At 37.5% G+C, this 24,389-nt stretch overlaps 1 protein-coding gene across 5 annotated transcripts in view; it reads left to right on the forward strand.

The window, feature by feature from the left end:
• The window catches only part of FOCAD (focadhesin), a 327,910-nt gene that overhangs the window by 261,788 nt on the left and 41,733 nt on the right, over window positions 1–24,389 (forward strand). For all 5 annotated transcript variants that reach the window (XR_009552025.1, XM_060199634.1, XM_060199636.1 and 2 more), the window contains 7 exons: window positions 190–428; window positions 7,352–7,441; window positions 13,181–13,328; window positions 15,251–15,370; window positions 20,170–20,292; window positions 20,745–20,822; window positions 23,008–23,079. Coding sequence is in view for 4 of the 5 variants with exons in the window: in XM_060199634.1 (XP_060055617.1) it covers window positions 190–428; window positions 7,352–7,441; window positions 13,181–13,328; window positions 15,251–15,370; window positions 20,170–20,292; window positions 20,745–20,822; window positions 23,008–23,079 (870 nt within the window). In the remaining variant the exon portion in view is untranslated. The remainder of the gene's footprint in view (window positions 1–189; window positions 429–7,351; window positions 7,442–13,180; window positions 13,329–15,250; window positions 15,371–20,169; window positions 20,293–20,744; window positions 20,823–23,007; window positions 23,080–24,389) is intronic.

A 24,389-nucleotide genomic window follows, 5' to 3' on the forward strand; every position in this document is an offset into this window, starting at 1 on the left:
AATTTCAGTAAGTGTGGAAATGTTGCCTGCAGACAGATATTTTTTTTAATGCTTTTTGGTTGGTAGGGGTGGGTCTAAGGGAGGCTTGTATTGTTGTATATTGCTTTTGTGATAGGTATGCTTGCTTCACGTTTTAAACAATGGCTGACCTCTTCCCCTCCTCCCCTTTTTTTTTTTGTCATATCCCAGAAATCCTACTCTGGTGAAAACACAGCTAGTGCCATTGCCCGTTCTGCTGCCGCCACAGCTCTGTCTCTCCTTGTGCCAGTTTTCATTATCTCTTGCAAAGAGAAGGTTGAGGAAATCCTGAACATGCTGACTGCCAGGTTACCTGGGAAACCAAGTGCTGATGAGTCTCAAGCCGTGCAAATCCACATGGGCCTTGCTCTAGGGATGTTCCTCTCTCGCTTGTGTGAGGAGAAACTCAGGTACATCTTATAAAAATTCCTGCATTTCATCTTCACAATTTAGGCAATTTTATATACATATGAACTTTATATCTGAACAGTAAGTGGTTGCAGAACTTTCTGAGATGAATAAGTTGATTCTTTACTCTCTTTTATGAGTGAATTGTCTTCCTAAAGTGCTATCACATATACATATATATGTTAATGCCTCTTAAGGATTGTTTTTATTAAAGTGATTGATTACTTGAAGTAATTTGTGCTTAGATGAAAGTCCTTGATTCAGCTTTGTGGTAAATATGAAGAAAAGTCTAATCTTATTGTGCTATACATAAAAGCTTCTTTTTTATTTTCTGGGTTAAAGGGTTGAAAATAATTGCTGATCCTTTATTACTATCATTGTAAAATTGGAGGAAAGGATGGAATATCACTGTGCCTGAGGGTACTGGGAATCATGGAGTCTCCTGAGTACTGCATGTACTAGTTTTAAATACTGCTTTTATCCTGTACCCTGGCTACTTTTTTTTTATAATCTGCAAAGAGTTTTAATCTGTGCATATTATACTGTGTGCCTTATTCAGTTTGATTGCTCAATTTTGGACCGCTAATATTAACTCTGAGTGGAGCTGATGGAATAGCAACAACCCAGGTGGAGCAGTCCACCAAATAGGGAAATTTTTCTTATCCATTAATCTACTTTATAGTTTTACCACTCATTTATTTTTGATTTTATAATAAATCTGAGAACTTTATATAACCAGATCGATTGGCATGTGGTATAACACAAATATTTGCTTATCGTAAGTACTTAGATGCAAATGACTTGGAACTTAGCTTCATTTTCTTACATTGAAAATAGGGTAATAGAGGCGTTCTGTTATTATGTCAGATGTCCTTAACTGCCCCCCAGCTGCCATAAATTAACTTTCAAAAAAAATAGTGTTGAATACTTAGGTTTCAATTTGGAACCAGTGGTTAAGTTTGCATTTATAACTTACAGTACAACTTGTACAAATACCAATATGTGAAACCTTTATCAGAACTGCCACTGACACAGGGAAATATTGTTTTAGAAGATTCTTTTCAATTTTGGAAAACATTAGCCAGAAGTTGGTTTGGTTTCTGTGATCATAAATGAGATATTTCCAGAATAATCATTTTATCCTATTCATCAGCATTTGTATGGATAGGCAGAGTACAGGACAGATACCAAAAAATTGCCCCATTCCTACCCCGCATGGGAATTGCTGGTTACATATCTCCTGTGTGTGAATACAAAGTATGTTTTTTGTAAATATTTATTTATTTATTTTCCCTTTTGTTACCTTTGTTGTTTTTTTATTGTTGTTGTAGTTATTATTGTTGTCCTGATCCTTACGCTGGTCCTTGCATTTCACGCCACTTTGCACTTAACCCACTGCGCTACCCTGACTCCCTCAAAGTATTTTTAAAGACTTAAAACCTTGAAAGGACTTCCTGCAAGGTATCTCACCTAGGAGGGTGCTTGCATTGTCTTATGGACCATCTAGGTTTAAGCCTGGCCCTTCTCACTGCTCTGAGGGAAACTTGAGTGCTATGGTGTCTTTTCCTCTCCTTCTGTCTTTTTCTTACAGGGGAAAAAAAAAAAAAGGCTTGATAATCACACACACACTAAAGTTGTTTTTTTTTTTTTCTCTTTGCTACTGTCCTTCAAATGAGATGGATGCAGTATGTCCATCATCTGTGTTCACACTCTCATTATCTTAGCAAGCAACATATTTCACAACCAAAAATGAGCCATGGCAGTTCATGACAGCCAACATTTTTCCATCTCATCTGGACTCTGTCTTTCTTGTTCAGAAGTTTAGGAAAAGATACAGATAGTTTAAGGGCTTGAAAAGTTTGCATCTGCGGTTAAGGTTAATTTCACAATTCTGATTGGAGATACCTGTGGTGATTCGCCTAAAGCATTTAGCCTTAGATTATCTCTAGATTACTTCCTAAACCTGTCTATCCTAAATTGCCCTTATAGTAAATCCCGGGAAGGAAGGAAAACAATGAGCTCTTGTCAAGACTGAGTATCCCCAGGATAGGTGCAAATTCTAAGACTCCCCAAATGATTGTGTATTTGATTCCATCTTCTTTTTGGCTAGTGTAATAATGCTGCAGCTACTGGCAGGCTTATTATTCATAGTTCCTACCTCCCCGGTTTCTTGGAGTAGAGAAATATGAATCTGACTTTTGTCACTAATTAACATTTTACTGGGTAATGATAATATCACCATATAATATTCTTAGAGAAAGTTCCTGTTTTACTAAAGTTAAGATGCTTTAAAGGGTTTGACTTTGAATAGTCAGTAATAGCAAATTTGTTGCGCCAAATGGCCTCTTAGGGGAGCAGAGTTAGGGCAATACGCCCATCTTGAGCATTAAAGATCATCATGTAAAGAAGAGTTTTATCATTCAACATGAAGTATGATCTTTTCTTTTTTAAAAAAAAAGGCTTATTGAGAGAGAAGAAAAAAAAATAAAAGCCATTTGATTTTAAATTCCAGTCTAAAATTCATTCAAAAAGCATGTTATCCCAAAGCTTCTTGCTTCTATCATAATTCCCAAAGGATAATAGTGGAATCTCTTTAGTATTTGTTTAGGATACTTAAATGTATTTTGCTCCAGAGAGTATATATAAGACTTACTTTACTAAAGCTATTACAAGTGTGTATACTGGAGATAGAGGGAAAAAGAGAGAGAGAGAGAGAGAGAGAGAGTGTGTGTGTGTGTGTGTCTATGTGTATGCTGGAGACAGAGGGAGGGAGAGAGAGAGAGAGAGAGAGAGTGTGTGTGTGTCTATAGGACTTACTTTACTAAAACTCACGTGTGTGTGTGTGTGTGTGTGTGTGTGTGTGTGTGTGTGCGCGCGCGCGCGCACTCGCGTGCACGTGCTGGGGAGGTGGAGCTCAGAGGAAATGTAATTTCTCCCTTCATATGAAACCACTGTAGTTTTTAGCTTAAAAGATTTTATGTAACGTGCTCTCTGATGGATTGGCATTCCTGGACTACATTCCCCTTAGTGTGGTCTAAGGCAGCAGCATAAACTTGCCATACAGGAACCCAAAGATAATAAAGTGTCAGTGATGAAGCCCACAACTCTGCTGTGAAACTGCCTTTTAAGCTTAAATTTATTGTATAATTTATACTTATCACCAAATTAATTACAAAAATCTATCAATATCAAGACAGAAAATATAGTACTTTCATCTTCCATGTTAAAAAGATACAAATCAAGATATAGAACTTTTATAACCTCCATAACTGGGATATGAATTCAGAAGTATCAGTGTTTGTAAGAGATTTTAAATATTCATAACAGCAAGTTGATGTATCATTAAATACTATGAAGAAAGTCACTTTAGCACTATTAGAAATATGTGTTTAGAACTGTCTATGGTGATTATTTTTCAGTGATTTAAAATTTGAATAGCCTAAAGAACTACAAGAATCATACTTTATGTTTTTTATACAGTTCAGAAACCTAGTCATTGTGTAAATTCTGTGATGCAGCTTCTCAATCTACAAAGTATATGTGTGTATATATATATATATATGTATATATATATGTGTGTGTATCATCAATTAAAAATTTTATCTTTAAAAAAGAAATTCTGACAATTTCCATCGAATTCTGAGAGCAATTTCAATTAAATGCTGGTCTTTGGAAGATGAATATCCGTGATGAACATAAAGGCAAAAATCCTCACAAAATTACTTCAATAATGCATTAAAATGATGTTATATCAGGATGAAGTGAACTCAGTCCAGAAATGCCAAAAAGCTTCAGTGTCTCAAGATAAGTTATGGAATTCATCACAATAACAAAAATCACACAATCATATCAATAGACTCAGAGAAAACTTATGACAAATCCAATAAATAGCCTTTTATGATAAAACTCTTGACATAATGGAAATGGAAGGAACATATCTCAACATAGACTCAGTGGGGGCAAAACAATTTTTTTCCTCTGAGATCAGAAGAAAAATAAAGCTATTCACTCTCACTGCTATTTAAAGTTCTAGCAATAGGCTCTAGGCAAGAAAAATAAATTAAAGGGACCCAAACTGAAACAAACAAAAAACCATTCTAGATGACATGATAATACACATGGGAAACCCAAAAGATCCCACCAAAAAGTTCTTTAAAAATCAATAAACAGAATGGCAGGCTACAAAATCATTTCATAGAAATCTGTGGCATAAAACCTGGAAGCAACCCAGAAGTCCAGCAACAGATGAGTGGCTGAGAAAGTTGTGGTCTATATACATAATAGGATACAGTTCAGCTGTTAAAAATGGTGAATTCACCTTCTTCATCTCATCTTGGATGGAGCTTGCAGGAAGCATGTTAAGTGAGATAAATCAGCAAGAGACAGATCCCATTCATAGAGAGAAGTTGAAAATTAAGAAGTAAGAAAACTAAGAACAGAAGGAAAAACACAAAGCAGAACTTGGACTAGAGGTGGTATATCTTACCAAAGTAAAAGACTGGGGTGGGGGGTCGGTGGTGGTAGTTCAGGTCCTGGAACACAATGGCAGAAGAGGACCTAGTGGGGGTTGAATTTTTATGCAGAAAACTGAGAAATGTGCATATACAAACTTGTATTTTACTGTCAACTGTAAACCATTAATCCCCCAATAAAGAAATTAAAAAAAAAAAAAAAAAACAAAGAAATCTGTGGCATTTCTGTATGTTAGTAAAAATTAGAAGAGAAAAAAATTATGAAATAATCTCCAGTAAAGTGACACTGGGGAAAAAAATCATTTACAATTGCATCTAATAGAATAAGAATTTAAAAATAAATTTAACAAAGGTTGTGAGAAATATGTACACCAAAAACTTCAAGTCTTTCTTAAAGGAAATAGAAGACACAGAAAATAATAATAATAATTTAAAAATCCAGTGCTCATAGACTTGCAGAATTAAATTAAATGACCATTTCTAAAATTAAATTATCATGACCATTTCTACCCAAAGCCCTGTACAGATTCAATGCAACCTCATTCAAATTTCTATGTCATTCTTTTCCAATAAGGCTTTATTTATTTATTTATGAAGGGAGAGTGAATTAAAGCACTAATGGCACATGTGATACTAGGGTTTGAACTTGGGATTTCATCCTTGAGAGACCAATATTTTATGCACTGTGCTACCTCCTGTACTGCTCTATGACCTTTTTTTTTTTTTTTAACTTCTTGGAGTCAATTTTAAATGGGGCTGCTTCCTTCAGTTCCCTTTCTGCTGGTCCATCTTTTGTATAAGGAAATGCCACAGACTTAGGAGTATTCATTTTGTAACCTGTTCTTTTACTGAATTTTTTTCATGATTTCCAGTAGTTTGTTGGCAGTTTTTCTGTCCTCTAGGTATAATAACATATCATCTGCAAATAATGAAAATGTAACATCATCCTTCCTAATTTGGATTCCTTTGACATCTCTTGCCTAATTGCGATGACAAGGACTTCTAGGACTATGTTGAATAAAAGTAGTGAGAGTGGACATTCTTGCTTAGTTTCCCCCTGATTTTAGGGTGAAAACTTTCCATTTTTTTCCTGTTGAGTATGATGTTAGCCATGGGCTTGTCATATATATATCCTTTATTATGTTGAGTTTTCCTTCCACTCTCAGTTTATTCAAAGTCTTTATCATAAATGCGTGTTGGACCTTATCAGATGCTTTTTCTCCATCAATTGATGAAAGTCATGTGGCTTTTATCTCTTTTTTTTTGATATGGTAGATTACATTGATTGACTTGTGGGTGTTGGACCATCTCTGTTTCCCAGGGACAAATCCCACTTGATCTTGGTGGATAATTCTCAATATGTTGTTGGATTTGATTAGTCAGGATTCTGTTGAGGACTTTTGCATCAATGTTTATCAGCGATATAGTTCTATAGTTTTCTTTTGTGGTGCGGTCCTTTCCTGCTTTGGAGTTCAGAGTGATGTTAGCCTTGTAGAGTGTGTTTGGGAGTGTTCCCTCTTCTGTTTTTCTGGAAGAGTTTGAGAAGAATGGGTGTTAGTTCTTTGAATGTTTATAGAATTCATTAGTATAGCCATGTGGACATGGGCTTTTGTTCTTGGGGAGGCTTTTGATTACTGTTTCAGTTTCTTTACTAGTGATTACTGTTAAGTTTACCTTTTTCTTATTTCAAGGTTGGCAGTTGGTATGATTTTAATAATGTGTACATTTCTTCTAAATTGCCAGATTTGTTACCATGTTCATAACAGTCTTGCATGATCCTTTTTGTCTCTGCCTCATCTGTTGTAATATTTCCTCTCTCACTTCTGAGTGATTTTACCATAGCTTTCTCTCTTTTTTTGTTAGTGAGTGTAGCTAGTGGTTTATCTATTTTATTTATCCTTTCAATGAACCAGTTCTTGGCTTCATTAATCTTCCTAATGGTCTTTTTGTTTTCTATTGATTTCTGCTCTGATTTTAACTGTGTCCTGTCTCCTGCTGACTACTGGGTCTCATTGTTGCTCCTTTTCTAATTGGTTCAGTTGAATTATTAGTTGGTTTACTAGTGATTTCTCTTATTTATTAATGTAGGCCTGTATTATATAAAATTCCCTCTCAGAACTGTTTTTGCTACATTTAATAGGGTCCGATAGCTGGTTCATTCATTTTCATTGATATCAAAGTAATTCTTAATTTCTTGTTTGATCTTTCCAGTGACCCATATATTGTTCAGAAGCATGTTAGTCTCCAGACTTTAAATCTCCCTGTCCCCTCTCCAGCTTTCCTTCCCCTCTCAATTTCTCTCTGCCCCATCAAATACAAATAAATAAAATTATAAATAAATAAAACAATATCACTTAATAAAAAACTAAAAATATTAAAGACAAAGTATTATATATTGAGTATTTTGGACAACAGATTGATTTAAAATACCTCATCTCTTCTTCTTTATTCAGTGACGTATCTGGCCAACAGATGAACCTTCTTCTGATGAAGTCTTTGGATGCCTTGGAGAACTGCTGCTTTGACACTAGTCTTGAATACAAGTATGTTGATTCCCTTTTCTCTTTAACATGTACTTAAAGAGATTGTTTCCTTTCTCTGTCAGAAATTGTGCATGCTCTACTAAGATATTTAGACAACCTGGTCTTAAATTCTTTTGCAAAGAGTTTTGGATACTAATCAAAATCTGAAATCAAAACTTAACTTTTTATGAAGATCTAGACAATTTGCTTTACCACAAAGCAACAAATGTTAACTTTTTGTCTGTCCTTAAGTTATCATACTATAGTTTTGCATTAAGCTTATATGAGGCATTTATCTGGAGGCTAGAATACATGTCAACATTCAAAGAGCTCTTGAATTGTTCATTGAATTTGATGAGAAAGAATCAAAATGGAGAACAGACTATTCAAGGAGTTCCCCACCTCCTTCCTTGATATTAATAGATACTAGTAGAGCCATCCCCCATCTCCTTCCTTTGCTTTTAAAAGTATTTTGTCTAATAAATGAAGTATCTTAAATTTTTAAGTTCTCATTTTAGTCAGGTAGTAGCAAATGCAAAGGAATAATGAAGACTGAAGCCTCATAAAAATTAAATTAAACAATAAATGAAAGTAGGAAAGAAAGCCTTCTAAAATATTTATTATATTCACTTACTGAGACATTTAATTTTTCAATTAAGCTGTGTGATTTGTGTGGGAGAATGCACATGGCTCTACTAAACTTTCCGAAGTGTTAAATCTGCTAAGGATCCACACTGTAACTTTTTGGCCTTCCATGCATTTTGAGGTTTAAGTCCTCTGGTATTTGTTGTCAGTAAAAAATTCAACAGAGTATAGGCACTAACCTTTAGTTTATTTATTGACTTACTTACTTTATGCTATCATGGGCACTATTCAAACATGAATTAAATCGGTATTTGCATTGTTGGCCTTTAGTAACTTATCTAAAATTACATGCATGCCATATTAGTTGTAAACTAGTCAAAGTATAAGTTGTGAAAGTAGTTGCATGTATGAAATATATAAATATGAATAAAATCAGAACTCTCCTTAGAAGATAGTGGATTTGGAATATTCTTTCAGATCCAGGTTCCAGGCGACGCTTGGATAGGGACCATTGATACTCATTGATTTTTATCAAATATGAGAAGAAGTAATGTCTGAAGAATATTATTTTAAATTTGGGGAAGGAAAATTGGCTTGACTGAAGTCTCTTGGATATAGAAAATGATTTTTTAATCAGTAGAGCCATTTAATTATTATTGAATTTGGTAAAGAGTTGAGATTTTGAACAAAAACCCTGTATTGATGGCACTGCCTTTCTCTCTCCTTCTCCAGCTCTTCCTCCCCCCTCCTTTTCCCCTCTCTTTATTTTACTTTTTCCCTGCCTCTTCTTCAAAGGTTTTTACCAGAACTGTGGTTCAAAAGATTACAAAGTTAGAGAAAGTTTTGCTATGAAGATACTTCATGCTTTCAGCCAGCTAGAACAATTAGGAATGCCTTTCATGAATTATCTCTTTTGTTTATCACTTTAGTTTACTGATAAGAAAGTGAGTCTAAGATAGGGACAATATAGTGTCAGGAGAGGAGCCTGAGTTGCCTCATTTCAGAGCTTTTTTTTCTCTCTCAAACAGTACAGCATGGAGAACATGTATCAGTAGAGAGAAAGCCATTTGATGCTTGACAGTCTAATGTTTATATATTTTTCCTTACATGTGGGTGTTACCCAGCATTAGGGAAATACAGAGATTTTAACTAGCTGCAGGTCTTCAATGTCTGCTTCATGGCTCAGAGTACTACCCTGTCTAATAGAATTGTAGGAGTCTAGTGCAGTCCTACTTGGGGTGAAGTAGTGGAAGCATTACCAGGAGTTAGTTAATATATCTGGGAGTGTGCTACCTCAAGTGATAGAATTCACCCAGAGCAAATTCACCATGCTTCTCTGATTTAATGGATGTGTCCCTGCTGAGAAAAGTGAGCACCTGGGATATGTTTGTCAGAACTCTTATGTTTTGCTGCCATCTAGTGGTTCTTATTGTACCATTGCAGTGCTTACTGATTTAACTAGTCATCCATTAATGACCTGAAAATTAGTTAATTGCTATTGAGCTTTTACAAACACGATTGCATTTGTATAGCACTTTGTAAAGGGCAAAGTGCTATACAAATGTTAACAGTTATTAGAACTAATTATTAGATGACCTAATATTTAATCTTCAAGAGAGCCTACAATAAACCAGAGTACTGAAGATTCATCTCTAGTTAATTTTAGAAAAATATATCATTAAATCTCAGTTGACATAGCAACACCTGTATCAGGATTGCATAACTTTGAATTTCTTTTTGCCAGTGATATTTTAATATGCTTAGACAGGAGAGTTAAATAAGTAATGACATAACAGAGCATGTATTTTGAAACTCAAATTTAGTCACTCATATATTAGCATTCTTACAGATCTGCGTTCCCAATTCCCAAAACTTTATTTTATACCTGCCATCATAATTAGTTTTTATTTCATCTGAGGCATCAACAGTTAGCTCCTTTTTGTTTTCAATGTAATGAAAATGAGAGCTATCTTTACCCAAGCTATTCCTGGCGTAGAACTGGCAGACATTATAAAGGGAAGCTAGAATGAGGTAAATATTTAGAAATACTGAACAAAGCACCTGAGGGGAGTCTTTAGAGCTGAGGACAAAAATAAACACATCAAAATACAGAAGATTTGGAAATCATTAAGAAACATCAAGAGTATAACTATAGGATTGCCTTTTTAATACATGCTAGAAAAATGAGGCAAAATAGAGGAAAATAATTTATAAAGCCAAAAGATGCAATATAACATGTTTATATTGCCACGCATATATACATAGATTGTATTGTATGCTCACATTTTATAATAACCAGCTAACTACCCTTTGTGGCAATGAGTAGAGTGCTTTGTTAATAAGCAGCCTTGCCTAAGAACAATCTCCTATGATAATTTTTTAGATAAAGGTAACCTAGAGGCTAGAATTTGGTTAAATGTGTGTGCCTATATTCCTTGGCATGTCAGAAGTGGCACTTCAATTCAGAGACATGGGATTTTGTTTACCAGAACAACACAAAGCAACACTTTGGTGTCTGTCTGTCTATGGAGAAAAAAAAAAAAAATGAGCCCTAATGCTTTTGTAAGGAAGCTCTGAGAGGTGTTCTTTCCCCACATGAATCCCACATCTCTCTTAAATTAGCCTGGCTAGAAATAGAAACCAGTTTTTTAATTAAATCTTGGATATAGCCAGCGAAGTTTACCATTCATACATCTCACCTCTGACTAAACATACAAATCAAGTCTTATTCACACTCTGAGGGCCTTCTCCCCACTTTCACCTCTCATAAAACTCTGCATTTCGTAAGTTCTTCAACAATCAGTGCATATTGTGCAAAGTCTGTAATCATCAGCGTATAGAAGGTGCCACAGCTCTGTGGTAAGGAAAAAAAAAATCAGTGAAGGCATCTACCACCATGAAACTTGCAGGGTAGTAAAGGAGGGAGAGAGAAATCAAATAATCCCCTAAATAATTCTCATCAGAGTTTATAGTTAAGATTGCCTGAAGTGAATTATTGAATTGTGGGAAAAGCCATGTACATCATATACAGAAAAAATACACCGTGACTTTGCTGACAACCCACTAGTACAGGAGCTGTGGAGAAGTACTGAAGAGGTTCCCTGCTGGCCTGAGAAAATGAAATACCCTGAAGCTGTAATATATGAGCTCTTAAGCATAAGTCTCAGTTAGATAGAGTAAATGGTAGAAATAGCTACATGTAGAAGGTATTTCACCATGACTAAGTAAAGGCAAAACTTCACTTGGAAGGTGATAGCTTTGGAATATTTTTTTCAGATGTAGGCTAAGGTTGGATAGGAGCAAAAATCCACTTTTCAGTTCATCTAAGTTTGTCTACATTTTTGTCTAATTCTGCCACCTGTTTAGATGTATCAGTTCTTCTTCTAGTGTTTGCCGAAGATGTATCAATATAGAGAAGAAGCAAAAAAAAAAAAAAAAAAACAACCCACGGATGCTAAATAAAAACAAAGACGTTAAAATCCATGCTAATCTACGTCTTTTTCTTTTTTTGCAAAATGTATTTTTCTCAAAAACATTCAGTACTCAGATATTAGGTACTGATTTCACTGGTTGGAAATGGATTGGATTGTGCTGGTTGAACTTGGTGTTGAGTTTGTACTGAGGCCTGATGAATGATGAAGTAGCTTTTTTATAAAAGCTTTTCAAATACCAGACTCCTGTGCAATAGAAACTAGAAAACACAGATAAGATATGTTGCCATCACATAAGCATCCCATCATAGCACCATGTAGGGCACCAAAAAGAGCCTTGGGTCTAGCAGATGGAACAGACGCTGGAATTCAGAAACACCTCCTCCCTCCTCCTTTTTTTGACCATGCTCTGCTGTAAACTCTCTGCTTGACCTTGAATAAATCTAATAGCCTTTCCATCTTTTTTGGGTGTCCCTTGTCAGATGTTTGTGTTTAGTTTGCACAGAAGTGTTGGGGGGGGGATAACCAGTATGTTAACAAAAAATGTCGTGGAGGTTTCAATGCCATCTAAAGAGCTAGATGCTGTTTCAGAGCAGAATGCCCTAACATGTGGGTCCTGAGATGTTTTTGGAGATTTTTGGAGATGTGCCCTGGAATGTCTTCTTAAGCAGCAGATAATCATGCCAACATGAGGCAAGCCAAACCAGAGTGAGGTCGGCTTATGAAAAAGCTTCATCATTGCCTCAGCCTGAAAAGCAATAATGATAAAAGAAAACATTACCCAAAAAAATTACCCAAGCTGCATCGTCTTAGTCATCCTCACCGGGAGTTTTCTAGGAGAACAATTCTTTTCTTTAAATGGTATGTGTTCTTTCAGGGCACTTGGGGCACAAAGCCCAAGATTGCAATTGAATTGTCACATGGGGTAACTTTTGACAAGCTTGTCATTTGTCCATTTTCTCTCCTGACCCAATGGTACTCTGAGAGATCAGAGGGGAGAAAAGGATTAACGTCATTGTGCACAGACAAATACACAGTTTCTTTAAGGAAAAAATTCCACTTGTTGAAGTTGACTTGGAAACATGAAGCACTGAGCAGTACCTCATAATCATGCCTTCACTCCTCATCAACTATCAGTCAGATGTCTTCAACTTACATCCTGAACTGAGTCTTTTCCTTATGCAGTTAGTCTGAGTGTACTGAACATAAGATGAGAAGCGCAGAGAGAGGAACATAACATCTTTCTGTCCCTTTCCCTTTTTCCCTCCTCTCCCCCACCTCCCAACAGAGGCAGAGAGAAGTTGAGAGAGACCACAGCACCAAAGCTTCCTTCAATGTGGTGGGGGCCCAGGCTGAAACCTGGATTGCACACTTGGTAAAGCAACACACTATCCATGTGAGCTATTTTGCTGGGCCCACACATTTTTCTAAGTACAGAGACAGAGTTGATTTGGCTTAATTTTTTACAGCTCCCCTTTTCCTTGTAGAGATTGTGCCAAGCTGTCATGATTTTGTTTTTCAGTGGTGGCGTAGCACTAGCTATTAGCATGGACGTTTACTTTGGTATACAGTTGCACTTTGAAGGGGGTGGAAAGTCTACCAATGTGACTCATGGGGTACATGCTCTACCAGACAGCAGGTGCAGAGCACCCTGTACTCTCAAGAGACATGAGAATTGATAAGTAGGGGCTTTCTTATGATGATAACACCTCATCTTTTTTTTTTTTTTTTTTTGTCATCCAAGCACGGGCTGTATATTGGGAGTTGGACTTGTTCTGTCCCTCATGAGCCACAGCAGTCAGATGGAGTCACGAGTGCATGTGGCAGCATCGCTCCGGAAACTCTCGACCTACCTAGATGACAGCGGGAGCCAGAGCCGAACCTTTCAGGAGGTAGGGGGTGAGCTTGGGGGTGGTGGTGGAGGCAAGGCTGTAATTTTCTCCTCTTTGCTTTCTTTAGTTTTTTTGTTGCTCTCTGTTTTCTGTTGTTGTTTTTTTTTTCTTTTTTTTGGTCACCCTAAAATTAAATTTTCCTCAATTTCAGCTGCAAGAAGGAGAAAATCTGAGTGACAAACAGCCTATATTAAATCACGAGGTTTTCAAATTGTGCAGCTGTTTAAATCAACTTACACTTAAATGTGGCATAGAAGATAAGGGCCTTTGGTGAATGCAAAAACCTAAGTCAGCAGTACTGGAAGGCACTTTCTAAGAAGAGCTGCAATTTCTGGAAGAGGGTTAAATGGACATATTTAAAATCACACTCAAGTCAATTGTACCTTTCAGAATTAGCCAGGAATAAGCTTAGGAAACAGTGAATTGGAAAAGCATTAGATTTTTTAATGTCAACTAGCATTTAAAAAAAAAAAAAACTTGAAGAAATTCCCCTTTTCACACTTAATGAGAAGATTTTCTTTTTTTCTGCGATGCCGTAAAAAGATGCAGCACTGCACTTTACGTGGCATAGCCCAGGGGTATTGCCCATGCTTGGTTGAGAATGTTTCAGGCTCATGTGTCTGCTGTGCACAGGTGAAGCTGAGCTGCCTGTGCTCTTTGGGAGGAGCAAGGGGCGACCTCTTGGCCTGGCCAGATTCTCGCTCTCATTAGAGCAGACTATTTTATCCCGTCCTGCCCAGTAGCTATTGATGAGTACATAATGGCTGCTGTGTTCCCCTGCTCCACTCCTCTGCTTTCAGCAATAGGACTTGTTGAATTGGTGCATTTCTTTGGGGCACAGAGGGTTGAAGTTTTGTTCAAAGACATGCACTCCATTTCCATTTTTAAAGCAGTGCAGAGTGTGATTTAAAACTCTGCTGCTTCTTCTTCTCCCCCCCCCCCCCCCTGCAAGGAGAGTGCTTGCAAGCAGAGAGAAGTTTGATAAATCAAAGCAAGGTTTTTATGACTGATGCCTCTGTCAGCCTTGTTATTTTGGTTTACAATGCCTCCAGCAAGTAGTTTTATTTTCCTCTGTGTGATGTTTTGTCATACAGTTTTTACCTTAGAAACTGCTTCCCATTTCCATGCTTTGTCAAGTAGAATAGGCAACAGTTGAAAATTTCTAATTTCAATAGCATAAAATTTCTGTAACATCCTTGTATGGGATGGCTTCATCATGAAGCTCCAAGTCAATAGGAAGTGAATGACTAACCTTGATTTGAAAGAGTGTAGGCTCAAATACATTGATTGACTTGCTCAGTATTATTTTGCCCAATATAGTTAGTTTGGCATACACAACTTGAGTATTATGACCCTACTCCCAACATTCTATTTATACTTTATTCATTTACTTATTAAGTTGTCACACCAGTACAGTGAAGTTAGTAGTATCATTTCTATAGTACATAAATGATCTGAGCCTGTGTCCCACATTCCTCTTCTATTATCATATTACTACTACTAGGGAATCTTAATGTATCATTATTTAGAATTTCTTCTTCTGTTTGGCCTTGAGTCGGAGAGCTCATATCAATCCATAGCATTCACTGGTGATAAAAAGCCTGCTTTTGCTGTTGATAAGTTTCATGAGGAAATTTTTAGACTTAGAACCAGAGATTCTAGGTTTCAGTCTCACCTCTGTCACTTACAGACTATGTATAATTAAGCCTCAAAATCTGCACCTATAAGATAGAAATAATGATATCCATCTCCCAAAACTGTTGTACAATCCAAGTTAGACAGCAAAACAAGACAGGGAGTCTGTGATAAGTAGATTTGAAGTCAATCTTTATCCTGAAGAAATGTTTGTCATAATATTTGCCTCAACCTGTTATTTTAATTCTTTCACAATGAAGTATTTTTCTGCTGTTTTTTCTTCTCAGGTCCTTGCCTATACCCTTAGCTGTGTGTGTACATCAGCATTTAGTTCTGGAATTGTTGAGGCTGCAGAGGCTGAAGATATTATGAACAAGCTTCAACTTTTAGTAGAGAACAACCAGCAGGTTGGAATGTGTGCCCTGATTATTTCCCTCTGTGGGTCTCATGCCTCTGCTAAATCTTAATTTTGACTTTGAATTAGAGTATAATGGGATTTTAGGAACTTTTATTTAAATTCCTCTCACAGTTATGACCAGTATCATAGATGTTTTGTTTTCTTTTCTTAACGCCATCTTCTTTCATAGATATTTCTTTTCTATTGCCAGAGAAAGGCATTTTTTTGCCTCTCCAACTACTCCTTTGTATTTTTAAAATCTTAGAACCAGTGATGAGGTAATATAAGAATTATGAAAGATTAGAGACAATAATTTGATTTAAAGTGTTTTGGCACACACACAGAGAGAGAGAGAGAGAGAGAGAGAGACTTTTTCTGAGCACTGGTCAGCTCTGGCTTATGGTGGTATGGGAGACTGAACCTGGGACTTTAGAGCCTCAAGCATGAGAGTTTCTTTGCATAACCATTATGCTATCTCCTCCATTTGAGACAATTTATAATGATGTGAATACATAGAGGATGTATTCACATAAAGATGTGAATACGTAAAGGAATATAATCAGGTCAAATTCAGCAAATTTAAGACAGAGAATATCATGACTGATTATGTTTTAGAAAATTTAAATGCCTACTAATTAAATTAAATTTCCTTGCCATCCACCTTCTGAAATATTTTTTGAAAGATTTTGTTTATTAATGAGGAAGATAGGAGGAGAGAGAAGGAACCAGATATCACCCTGGTACATGTGCTGCTGGTGCTTGAACTCAGGACCTCATGCTTGAGAGTTCAGTGCTTTATCCACTGAGCCATCTCCCAGACCACCACCCTCTGAAATATTATTCAGGCTTTAAAGGAAAGGAAATTCTTAAATGTGCTACAACATACATGAACCTTGAGAACATTAAGCTAAGTGAAATAGGCCAGTCACAAAAAGATGAGACCTGTATGCCTCTGCTTATAACAGAGAAGTCAGAAGCATAGAGGCAGAAAGTAGAATGGTGTTTGTCAGGAACTGGAGAGGAGGGTGATGAGTTGTTGGTTTTATTTACTTTTTATTTTACTTTATTTATATTGATTTAATAATTATTGACATGTTTGTAGGATAATACTTTTTATTTTTTTATGAGAGCACTGTTCAGCTTTGGTTTATAATGGTGCTGGGGATTGAACCTTGGATTTTTGGTGCCTTGGGCATAAAACCATTTTGCATAGCTATTATGCTATCTCCCCAGGCCTGTGAGTTGATTTTTGATGAGTATATATAGGATTATATACAGGGCCAGTAAAATACTTCACTTGGATCATATGCTTTGGCATGTACATAATCCAGATTTAAGCTCAACTCCCATAGCACTGAAGAAAGATTCTATGATGTGGTCTCTCACTCTCTGTCTCTCTAAAAAATAAATAAATAAGTAAATAAAAAATATAGGATTTCAGTTTCAGGAAATAACAAGTTTTGTATATGGTTCGACAACAAACAATGTGAAAGTACTTAATGCCACTGAACTATAGACTTCAAAAATGTTTGTGGGGGCCAGGCAGGAGCATGTTGTTAGCTCCCACCTCTGGGCGGGGAGTGAGAAGAGGAGAGGGGAATGCTTCATGAGTAATGAAGCAGGTCTGTAGATGTCTTTCAATCTCTCTTCCCTCTCAATTTCTTTCTATCCTATTTAAAAAAAAAAAAAAAGGAAGAAAGGAGAAAGAACGGGGGAAAAAAAGCCTCTAGGAGGGATGGATTCATAGTGCCACCACCAAGCCCCAGTGACAACCCTGGTGGAAATTAAGAAGGAAAATGTTTAGGATGGTAGTGTGTGTGTGTGTGTGTGTGTGTGTGTGTGTGTGTGTGTGTCTCCAGGGTTATTGCTGGGGCTTAGTACCTCCACTATGAATCCACTGCTCCTGGAGGCCTTTTTTTTTTTTTTTTTTTTTCCATTGCTGTTGTTGTTGTTGGATAGGATAGAGAGAAATTGAGAGAGGAGGGGAAAACAGAGAGGGGGACAGAAACATAGACAGACACATGTAGACCTGCTTCATCACTTGTGAACCTCCCCCACCCCCCTGCAGCTGGGGAGCCGGGGCCTTAAACCGGGATCCTTGTGCTGGTTCTTGTGCTTTGTGCTATGTACACTTAACGCTTAACCCAGTATGCTACTACCCGGCCCCCAGGATGGTAAATTTTTCTGTTTGTTCATTTTACCACAATAAGAAAATTGAGAAAAGTTCCCCCTAGTTTTACATTTTGTACAATCTCCTCTCCAAATATTGGCCATAGCAGGTTCTTGCAAGATTATGTTTTTCTGTTGTATTGTTACTGTGTTATGGCTCTATGCCTGCTCAGTTACTTCCACATGAGGCTTCGCAACACCAAATTCTAGAAATTTCTATACTCTGATCATTTTGAGATATTTTCTCTTCTTGTTTAGGATTTAGATGGTCTTACATGCTTTACCTCGGCATTTTCATCCTAACCCCTTCTAAGAATTTAGATCATTGGATTCAAGTTACTCAACAATGCTGTATTATTTTCTTAGAATGAGCCACTCACTGAAGGTGAATATCTTGCTATTAGACTGTAGTTTTTGTTGTGGACCATTCTAGATTTAAGAAATCTGGGGCACACTCGGTAGAGCACACGTGTTATCCATGCACAAGGACCCAGGTTCAAGCCTCCAGTCCCTACCTACAAGGGAGAAATGATGCAGGTGACCTCTCTCCCTCTCCTTTCCCATTCCATTTCTCTCTGTCCTATCTAATAAAGGGGGACAGCTGTGATGCACCCAGTTAAGTGCATATATTACCATGGGCAAAGACCTAGGTTTGAACTCCTGCTTCCTACCTGTGGTGGTGGTGGTGGGGGTACTTCATGAGTAGTGATGCAGGTTTCTATCTTTCTCTTATACCCCCCCCCCCCCCCCCGCTCTCAATTTCTCTCTGTCCTGTCAAGTATATTAGACAGAGGGGAAAAAAATGGCTTCTGGGAGAAGTGAGTTCATAGTGCCTGCACCAAACCCCAGCAACAACTGTGGTGACAATAAAAATTAAAGAACTTCAATATGAAAGGAAACCCCAAAAAGTACTCACATTGCTCTATGACATTATTCCTGGCCTTGTCTGTTGTTCTTTGTTTTTTTTAACCCCTTATTTTTTTTTTAATTTTTTATTTAAGAAAGGATTAGTGAACAAAAGCATAAGGTAGGAGGGATACAACTCCACACAATTCCCACCACCCAATCCCCATAACCCACTCCCTCCCATGGTAGCTTTCCCATTCTCTATCCCTCTGGGAGCATGGACCCAGGGTCGTTGAGGGTTGCAGAAGGTAGAAGGTCTGGCTTCTGTAGTTGCTTCCCCGCTGAACAAGGGCGTTGACTGGTCGGTCCATACCCCCAGTCTGCCTCTCTCTTTCCCTAGTAGGGTGTGTCTCTGGGGAAGCTGAGCTCCAGGACACATTGGTGGGGTCTTCAATCCAGGGAAGCCTAGCCAGCATCCTGGTGGCATCTGGAACCTGGTGATTGAAAAGAGAGTTAACATATGAAGCCAAACAATTTGTTGAGCAATCATGGATCCCAAGCTTGGAATAGTGGAGAGGAAGTGTTAGGGAGGTACTCACTGCAAACTCTAGTGTAATCCTGCTTTCAGGTATATATTTTGCAGTAGTTTATGGATACGTGTGCACATAAGCTCTCTCTCACAGAAACTGGTGTATATCTAGGTTATGGGACTTTGTTAGAAAGTGAACTACCTGAGATGAAATTAGAGTGTACTATTAAAGGAAAGGTCTCACCGAGTAATGAAGCTGAAGGGTTGTCATTCCACACGTGAAGTCTCTGGATACAGTCTGAGGTGAAGCATGTTGAGATGGCAATCGTTGCTTTGGTTAGGTTGTGATCGGCGGATGCAATATTATTTGGTTTGGATTGGGAGATGTATACGGGAAAGTGGGCCCTATCCAAGGGTTCCAGGACTGGACATGGACCTTCCATATGACCCAATAATTCCTCTCCTGGGGTTATACCCCAAGGACTCCATAACACCCAACCAAAAAGAGGTGTGTACTCCTATGTTCATAGCAGCACAATTCATAATAGCTAAAACCTGGAAGCAACCCAGGTGCCCAACACCAGATGAGTGGCTGAGAAAGCTGTGGTATATATACACAATGGAATACTATGCAGCTATCAAGAACAATGAACCCACCTTCTCTGACCCATCTTGGACAGAGCTAGAAGGAATTATGTTAAGTGAACTAAGTCAGAAAGATAAAGATGAGTATGGGATGATCCCACTCATCAACAGAAGCTGACTTAGAAGATCTGAAAGGGAAACTAAAAGCAGGACCTGATCAAATTGTAAGTAGGGCACCAAAGTAAAAACCCAGTGGTGAGGGGTAGACATGTAGCTTCCTGGGCCAGTGGGGGGTGGGAGTGGGTGGGAGGGATGGGTCACAGTCCTTTGGTGGTGGGAATGGTGTTTATGTACACTCCTAGCAAAATGTAGACATATAAATCAGTAGTTAATTAATATGAGAGGGGGAAATCAATTGTATGTCTCAAAGTTTCTCAAAAGACAAACTGAATCTTTTTAATATATAGACTATGTATTTGATATACGGACTCTCTCAAAAGCCTAGACCAAGTAGATTAGAAGCTTCCAATAGCACAGCTATATACAAGATACTGGGTACTGTCCAGCAAACCATAACAAAGGGACTTTTCAAAGTTAACCCAATTAACAAATAATGTGATGATAATATTAACTATTGATTGTCTTTTTGAACCTTAACCCCTTATTTTTATTGATAACAGACTTCCGGGTTTGCCCTGGCATTAGGAAACATTGTTCATGGTTTGTCTGTATGTGGACATGGAAAAGCTGAAGACTTGGGCAACAAGCTGCTCCCCACCTGGATGAGAATTGCTTTGGCAGAGGTAGAGGTCACTTTCTGTGTGTTATTTCATATATTTTTAAGGAACAATAGAAACTTTATTGGGCAATATATAAATGCTGCTAAGGTGAATAGCTTAACAATAAAAAATAGAGGATTTAAAATAAAAGACCCCCCCATTCCTTTGTAAATGACACCCCGTCAGACATTATAGCTTTTTTGTAAATAGGCTATTTTGTCAGTATTTTAATTATAAAACACTGTTTTTGAGTAATATCAAACTAGAAGCCACATATGCACTAACCACTTTAATCTCTTTCTTTATTCAAGTCTGCTGCCAGATAAAGGTTATCCAATTGAGCAGTGATTAAGGTTATGGCAACCTTACAAATTTAGCATGATTTTGACCACATATTTGTCTGTGATAGGATAAGTCTCATGAAATTCAAACACAAGATATTTCTCTCTTGACATATTCTGATGCTTTCTTCACAGGGCACTCCCACAATGCTTTGCTTGGCAGCTCTTCATGGCATGGTAGCCTTAGTAGGCTCTGAAGGGGTTGTAACACAGGTAAGGGACAGAAAAGGAAAACACGGGGGTGGGTGTGAACATTGTACTGCACAAAGATGAAGCTCCAGGGTTCAAACTCCAGGTCCTCACCTGCCCAGAAAATTCACAAGTGGCAAGACTGCTCCAGGTGTCTCTCTACTACCCTCTTCCCTCAGTTTGTCCCTGCCTCTATCCAAAATAAATATAAAAGAAAAAGTAAAAGTAAAAGGGAAAATACAAAGTGAAACTTAGACATGGTGGAGTGTATTGCACCAAAACAAAAGACTCTGGAGAAAGAAGGGAAGGGAGTAGAGAGAGAGCCTTGAGATGTTAGTGTATGATGGTGGAAAAGACCTAAGTTGGGGGTGAGAGTATTCTGCAGACACCTATTGTGGTGGGGATAAGAGATTGTACCTATTAGGTATTGTCAGTTGTACTCTTTTTTTTTTTTGGCCTCCAGGGTTATTGCTGGGGCTGGGTGCCTGCACTAGGAATCCACTGCTTCTGGAGCCTATTTCTCCTCTTTTTGCCCTTGTTTACCATTGTTATTGTTATTACTATTGTTGTTATTGCTGTCCTTGTTGGATAGGACACAGAGTAATCGAGAGAGGAGGAAGGGAAAACAGAGAGAGGGAGAGAAAGTAGACACCTGCAGACCTGCTTCAAGGCTTGTGAAGCAACCCCTCCTGCAAGTGGGTGGCAGTGGCGGGGGGGCTCAAATCGGTATCGTTATGCTGGTCCTTGCTCTTTATGCCATGTGCACTTAAACCGCTGCACTACTGCCCAGCCCCCTTAAAAAATATTTTAAGAGGGGAGGAAATCTCAATGTGTACAATATATTAGTATTCTAATGACAGAAAAATATATTTTTTCATTATGGTAGTTTACTAGACTTTCAGTACTTTTGTGTATGGAAAAATTGCTCTTGACTGAGAGTTATTTCTCAAGAGATTTGTTCTTTATGTTATTTAATATGTAGTACTTTAACACACTCAGCATATGTCATTCCCACAAAGTTCTCTGCCGGAGCATAGTGATTAATTTGTAAGAAGTCTCAAAAGGTTATTCATGAGAAACTCTGTTTTATGTCTGTAATGATTAAGATAATATCTGCCTGATTATTCCTTTTCTGTTTTTGTTTTTTACTGAGAACATATATTTGCATACGTTTAGATGTATTTCTAAGGAGTTTCTGTATTCACACAGTAAAGTTTAAGTGCATATATGCCACACTGAGCACGTATTAGCAAATCAATAATAAAGTTTGACCCCTTCCATCAAGGAGCTCATAGCTTTTGTTTCTGAAACATGATGGACAGATGTGGCACAGTGGTAGGTGAGGTGTGCTGTTGCATGCTTGGAGGAGATATAAAATCGCACCCCTGAAAGAACAAGAGTCTTGTAAAATAACATTTACTTAATATTCTTTCTTTCTTTTTGCTACCAGAGTTATTGGCTAGGCTTGTTCCTTCACAGCTGTTCCCACCAACCATTTTTTTCCTTTTTCTTTATTTTTGATAGACAATGAGAGATAGAGAAAAAAGCACCTGTAGCACAAGAAGGTTCATCCCAGAGGTGGAGACTGGGGGCTTGAACCCTGGTTCTTGCGCACAGTACCCCGTCCCAGTCATTTTTTTTTTTTAAAGAATGATAAAGATGACATCTTTTCCCATTGCTTAAAAGATGATATGTTGGGGCCAGACGGTGACGCACCTGGTTAAGTGCACACACTACAATGTGCAAGGACCAGGGTTCAAGTCCCTGGTCCCCACCTACTGGGGGAGCTTTACAAGTGGTAAAGCAGTGTCGCAGGTGTCTCTATGTCTCTCACCCTACCTCCCACTTCCCTCTCAATTTCTGGCTATCTCTATCCAATAAATAAAGATAATAAAAGTTGTTTTTAAAAAAGATATGTCATACACTGAGAATATTAATTTTTATTTATTCATTATTGGATAGAGATAGTAATTGAGACGTGAGGGGGAGATGGAGAGGGAGAGAGAGACACCTGCAACTCTATTTCACCACTCATGAAGCTTTCCCCCTGCAGTTGGGGACCAGGGGCTTGACCTGGATTCTTGCATACTATAGTGTGTGCACTTAACCAGGTGCACCACCGCCTGCCCTCTGAGAATATTATTAATTATTGTTTGGGGGACTTGGGCATGTATTACTCCTATTTTTTTAATTATTATTTTATTTCCAGCTGAAGTCAGAAGCCATCCAGACCTCTCATTTTCAAGGGAAACTGAATGAAGTCATTAGAACTTTAACTCAGGTGAGAAAGGAAATTTAAAACAGTGGGGTGGGAAAGTAGATACTCCCTTTTATTTTTCTCTTTCAAGATCCACACTGTTTTACTTGGGAAATTGAGAAATCTCTGGTTATATTCATAGTAGTTTATGGCCATGCATTCATTAACTGCCTCTAAAATTAAGAAAGGTGGCATTCTGAGTCAACGTCTTACGTATTGGCATTTTTTTTTTTACCTTAATAGTGAAAACCTGACTCTTCAAGGAATGTCAGACCCTTGAGAGACAGAAGAAGGGAAGGTGATCAAAGAGCAGGGCTGCTAACTCAGTAGAATAGTGAAGAGATACTATTTCAGGTGTCACTGGTTAAAGTGCTAGGTAAATCATTGTCAGTGTTCTTGGCTGGAGAACAAATACATGAATCTTGATTGATTATATTTTTTTCTTAAGATTTTTTTTTAATTAATGTTTTTTTCAGTGTGTTGAGTCCACTGCAAAAAATTTGAAAGAAACTGAAATTTCACTGATGGTCCTTCCATCCAAAAGCAGCTATTAGTATTTGGTCTTATTTCTCTTCTTGCATTCATATTTTCTTTCTGTTAGTTGGTATTGTTACTGTATATAGAACTCTAGATCTTAGTCTTTTTACTTAACACATTTGTCTCATCTTTATAAAATTTATCCAGTTTTCAATACCTACCACATAAGTAAGTTTTAATAATGTTCATGCTGCCAAAAGCTAGACTAACTCTCCAAACAGAAAACAGAACAAACAAAACCAAACCAAACAGACAAAAAAAATTTTTTTCTTCTATAAATATTCTCAAAAAACTCCAACTGAGAAAAACTTAACTGTCTATAACCTGAGAGACAAATCTATACATAAAAACAATTAATTTAAATAACTTTATTATCATGGTAAAACATTCATATGATATTTGAAGAAAGAAACAAAGTGATATCAATTTCAACTTTAGATATATTTTAGCATCAAATAATTATCACCTCTTTTTCCTTTTTTTAAAATAGATTTTCTTTCCCCACTTCTTTTTTTGTTGTTTTTTATTATTTATTTTCCCTTTTGTTGCCCTTGTTATTTTATTGTTATTGTAGTTATTGTTGTTGTTGATATCATTGTTGTTGGATAGGACAGAGAGAAACGGAGAGAGAAGGGGAAGACAGAGAGGGGCAGAGAAAGAGAGACACCTGCAGACCTGTTTCACTGCTTGTAAAGTGACCCCCCTGCAGGTGGGGAGCCAGGATTCGAACTGGGATCCTTACGCCTGTCCTTGTGCTTCGCGCCACCTGCACTTAACCTGCTGCACTATCGCCTGAC

The sequence above is a fragment of the Erinaceus europaeus genome, chromosome 10 (genome assembly GCF_950295315.1).
Source record: "Erinaceus europaeus chromosome 10, mEriEur2.1, whole genome shotgun sequence".
Classification (NCBI taxonomy): domain Eukaryota; kingdom Metazoa; phylum Chordata; class Mammalia; order Eulipotyphla; family Erinaceidae; genus Erinaceus; species Erinaceus europaeus.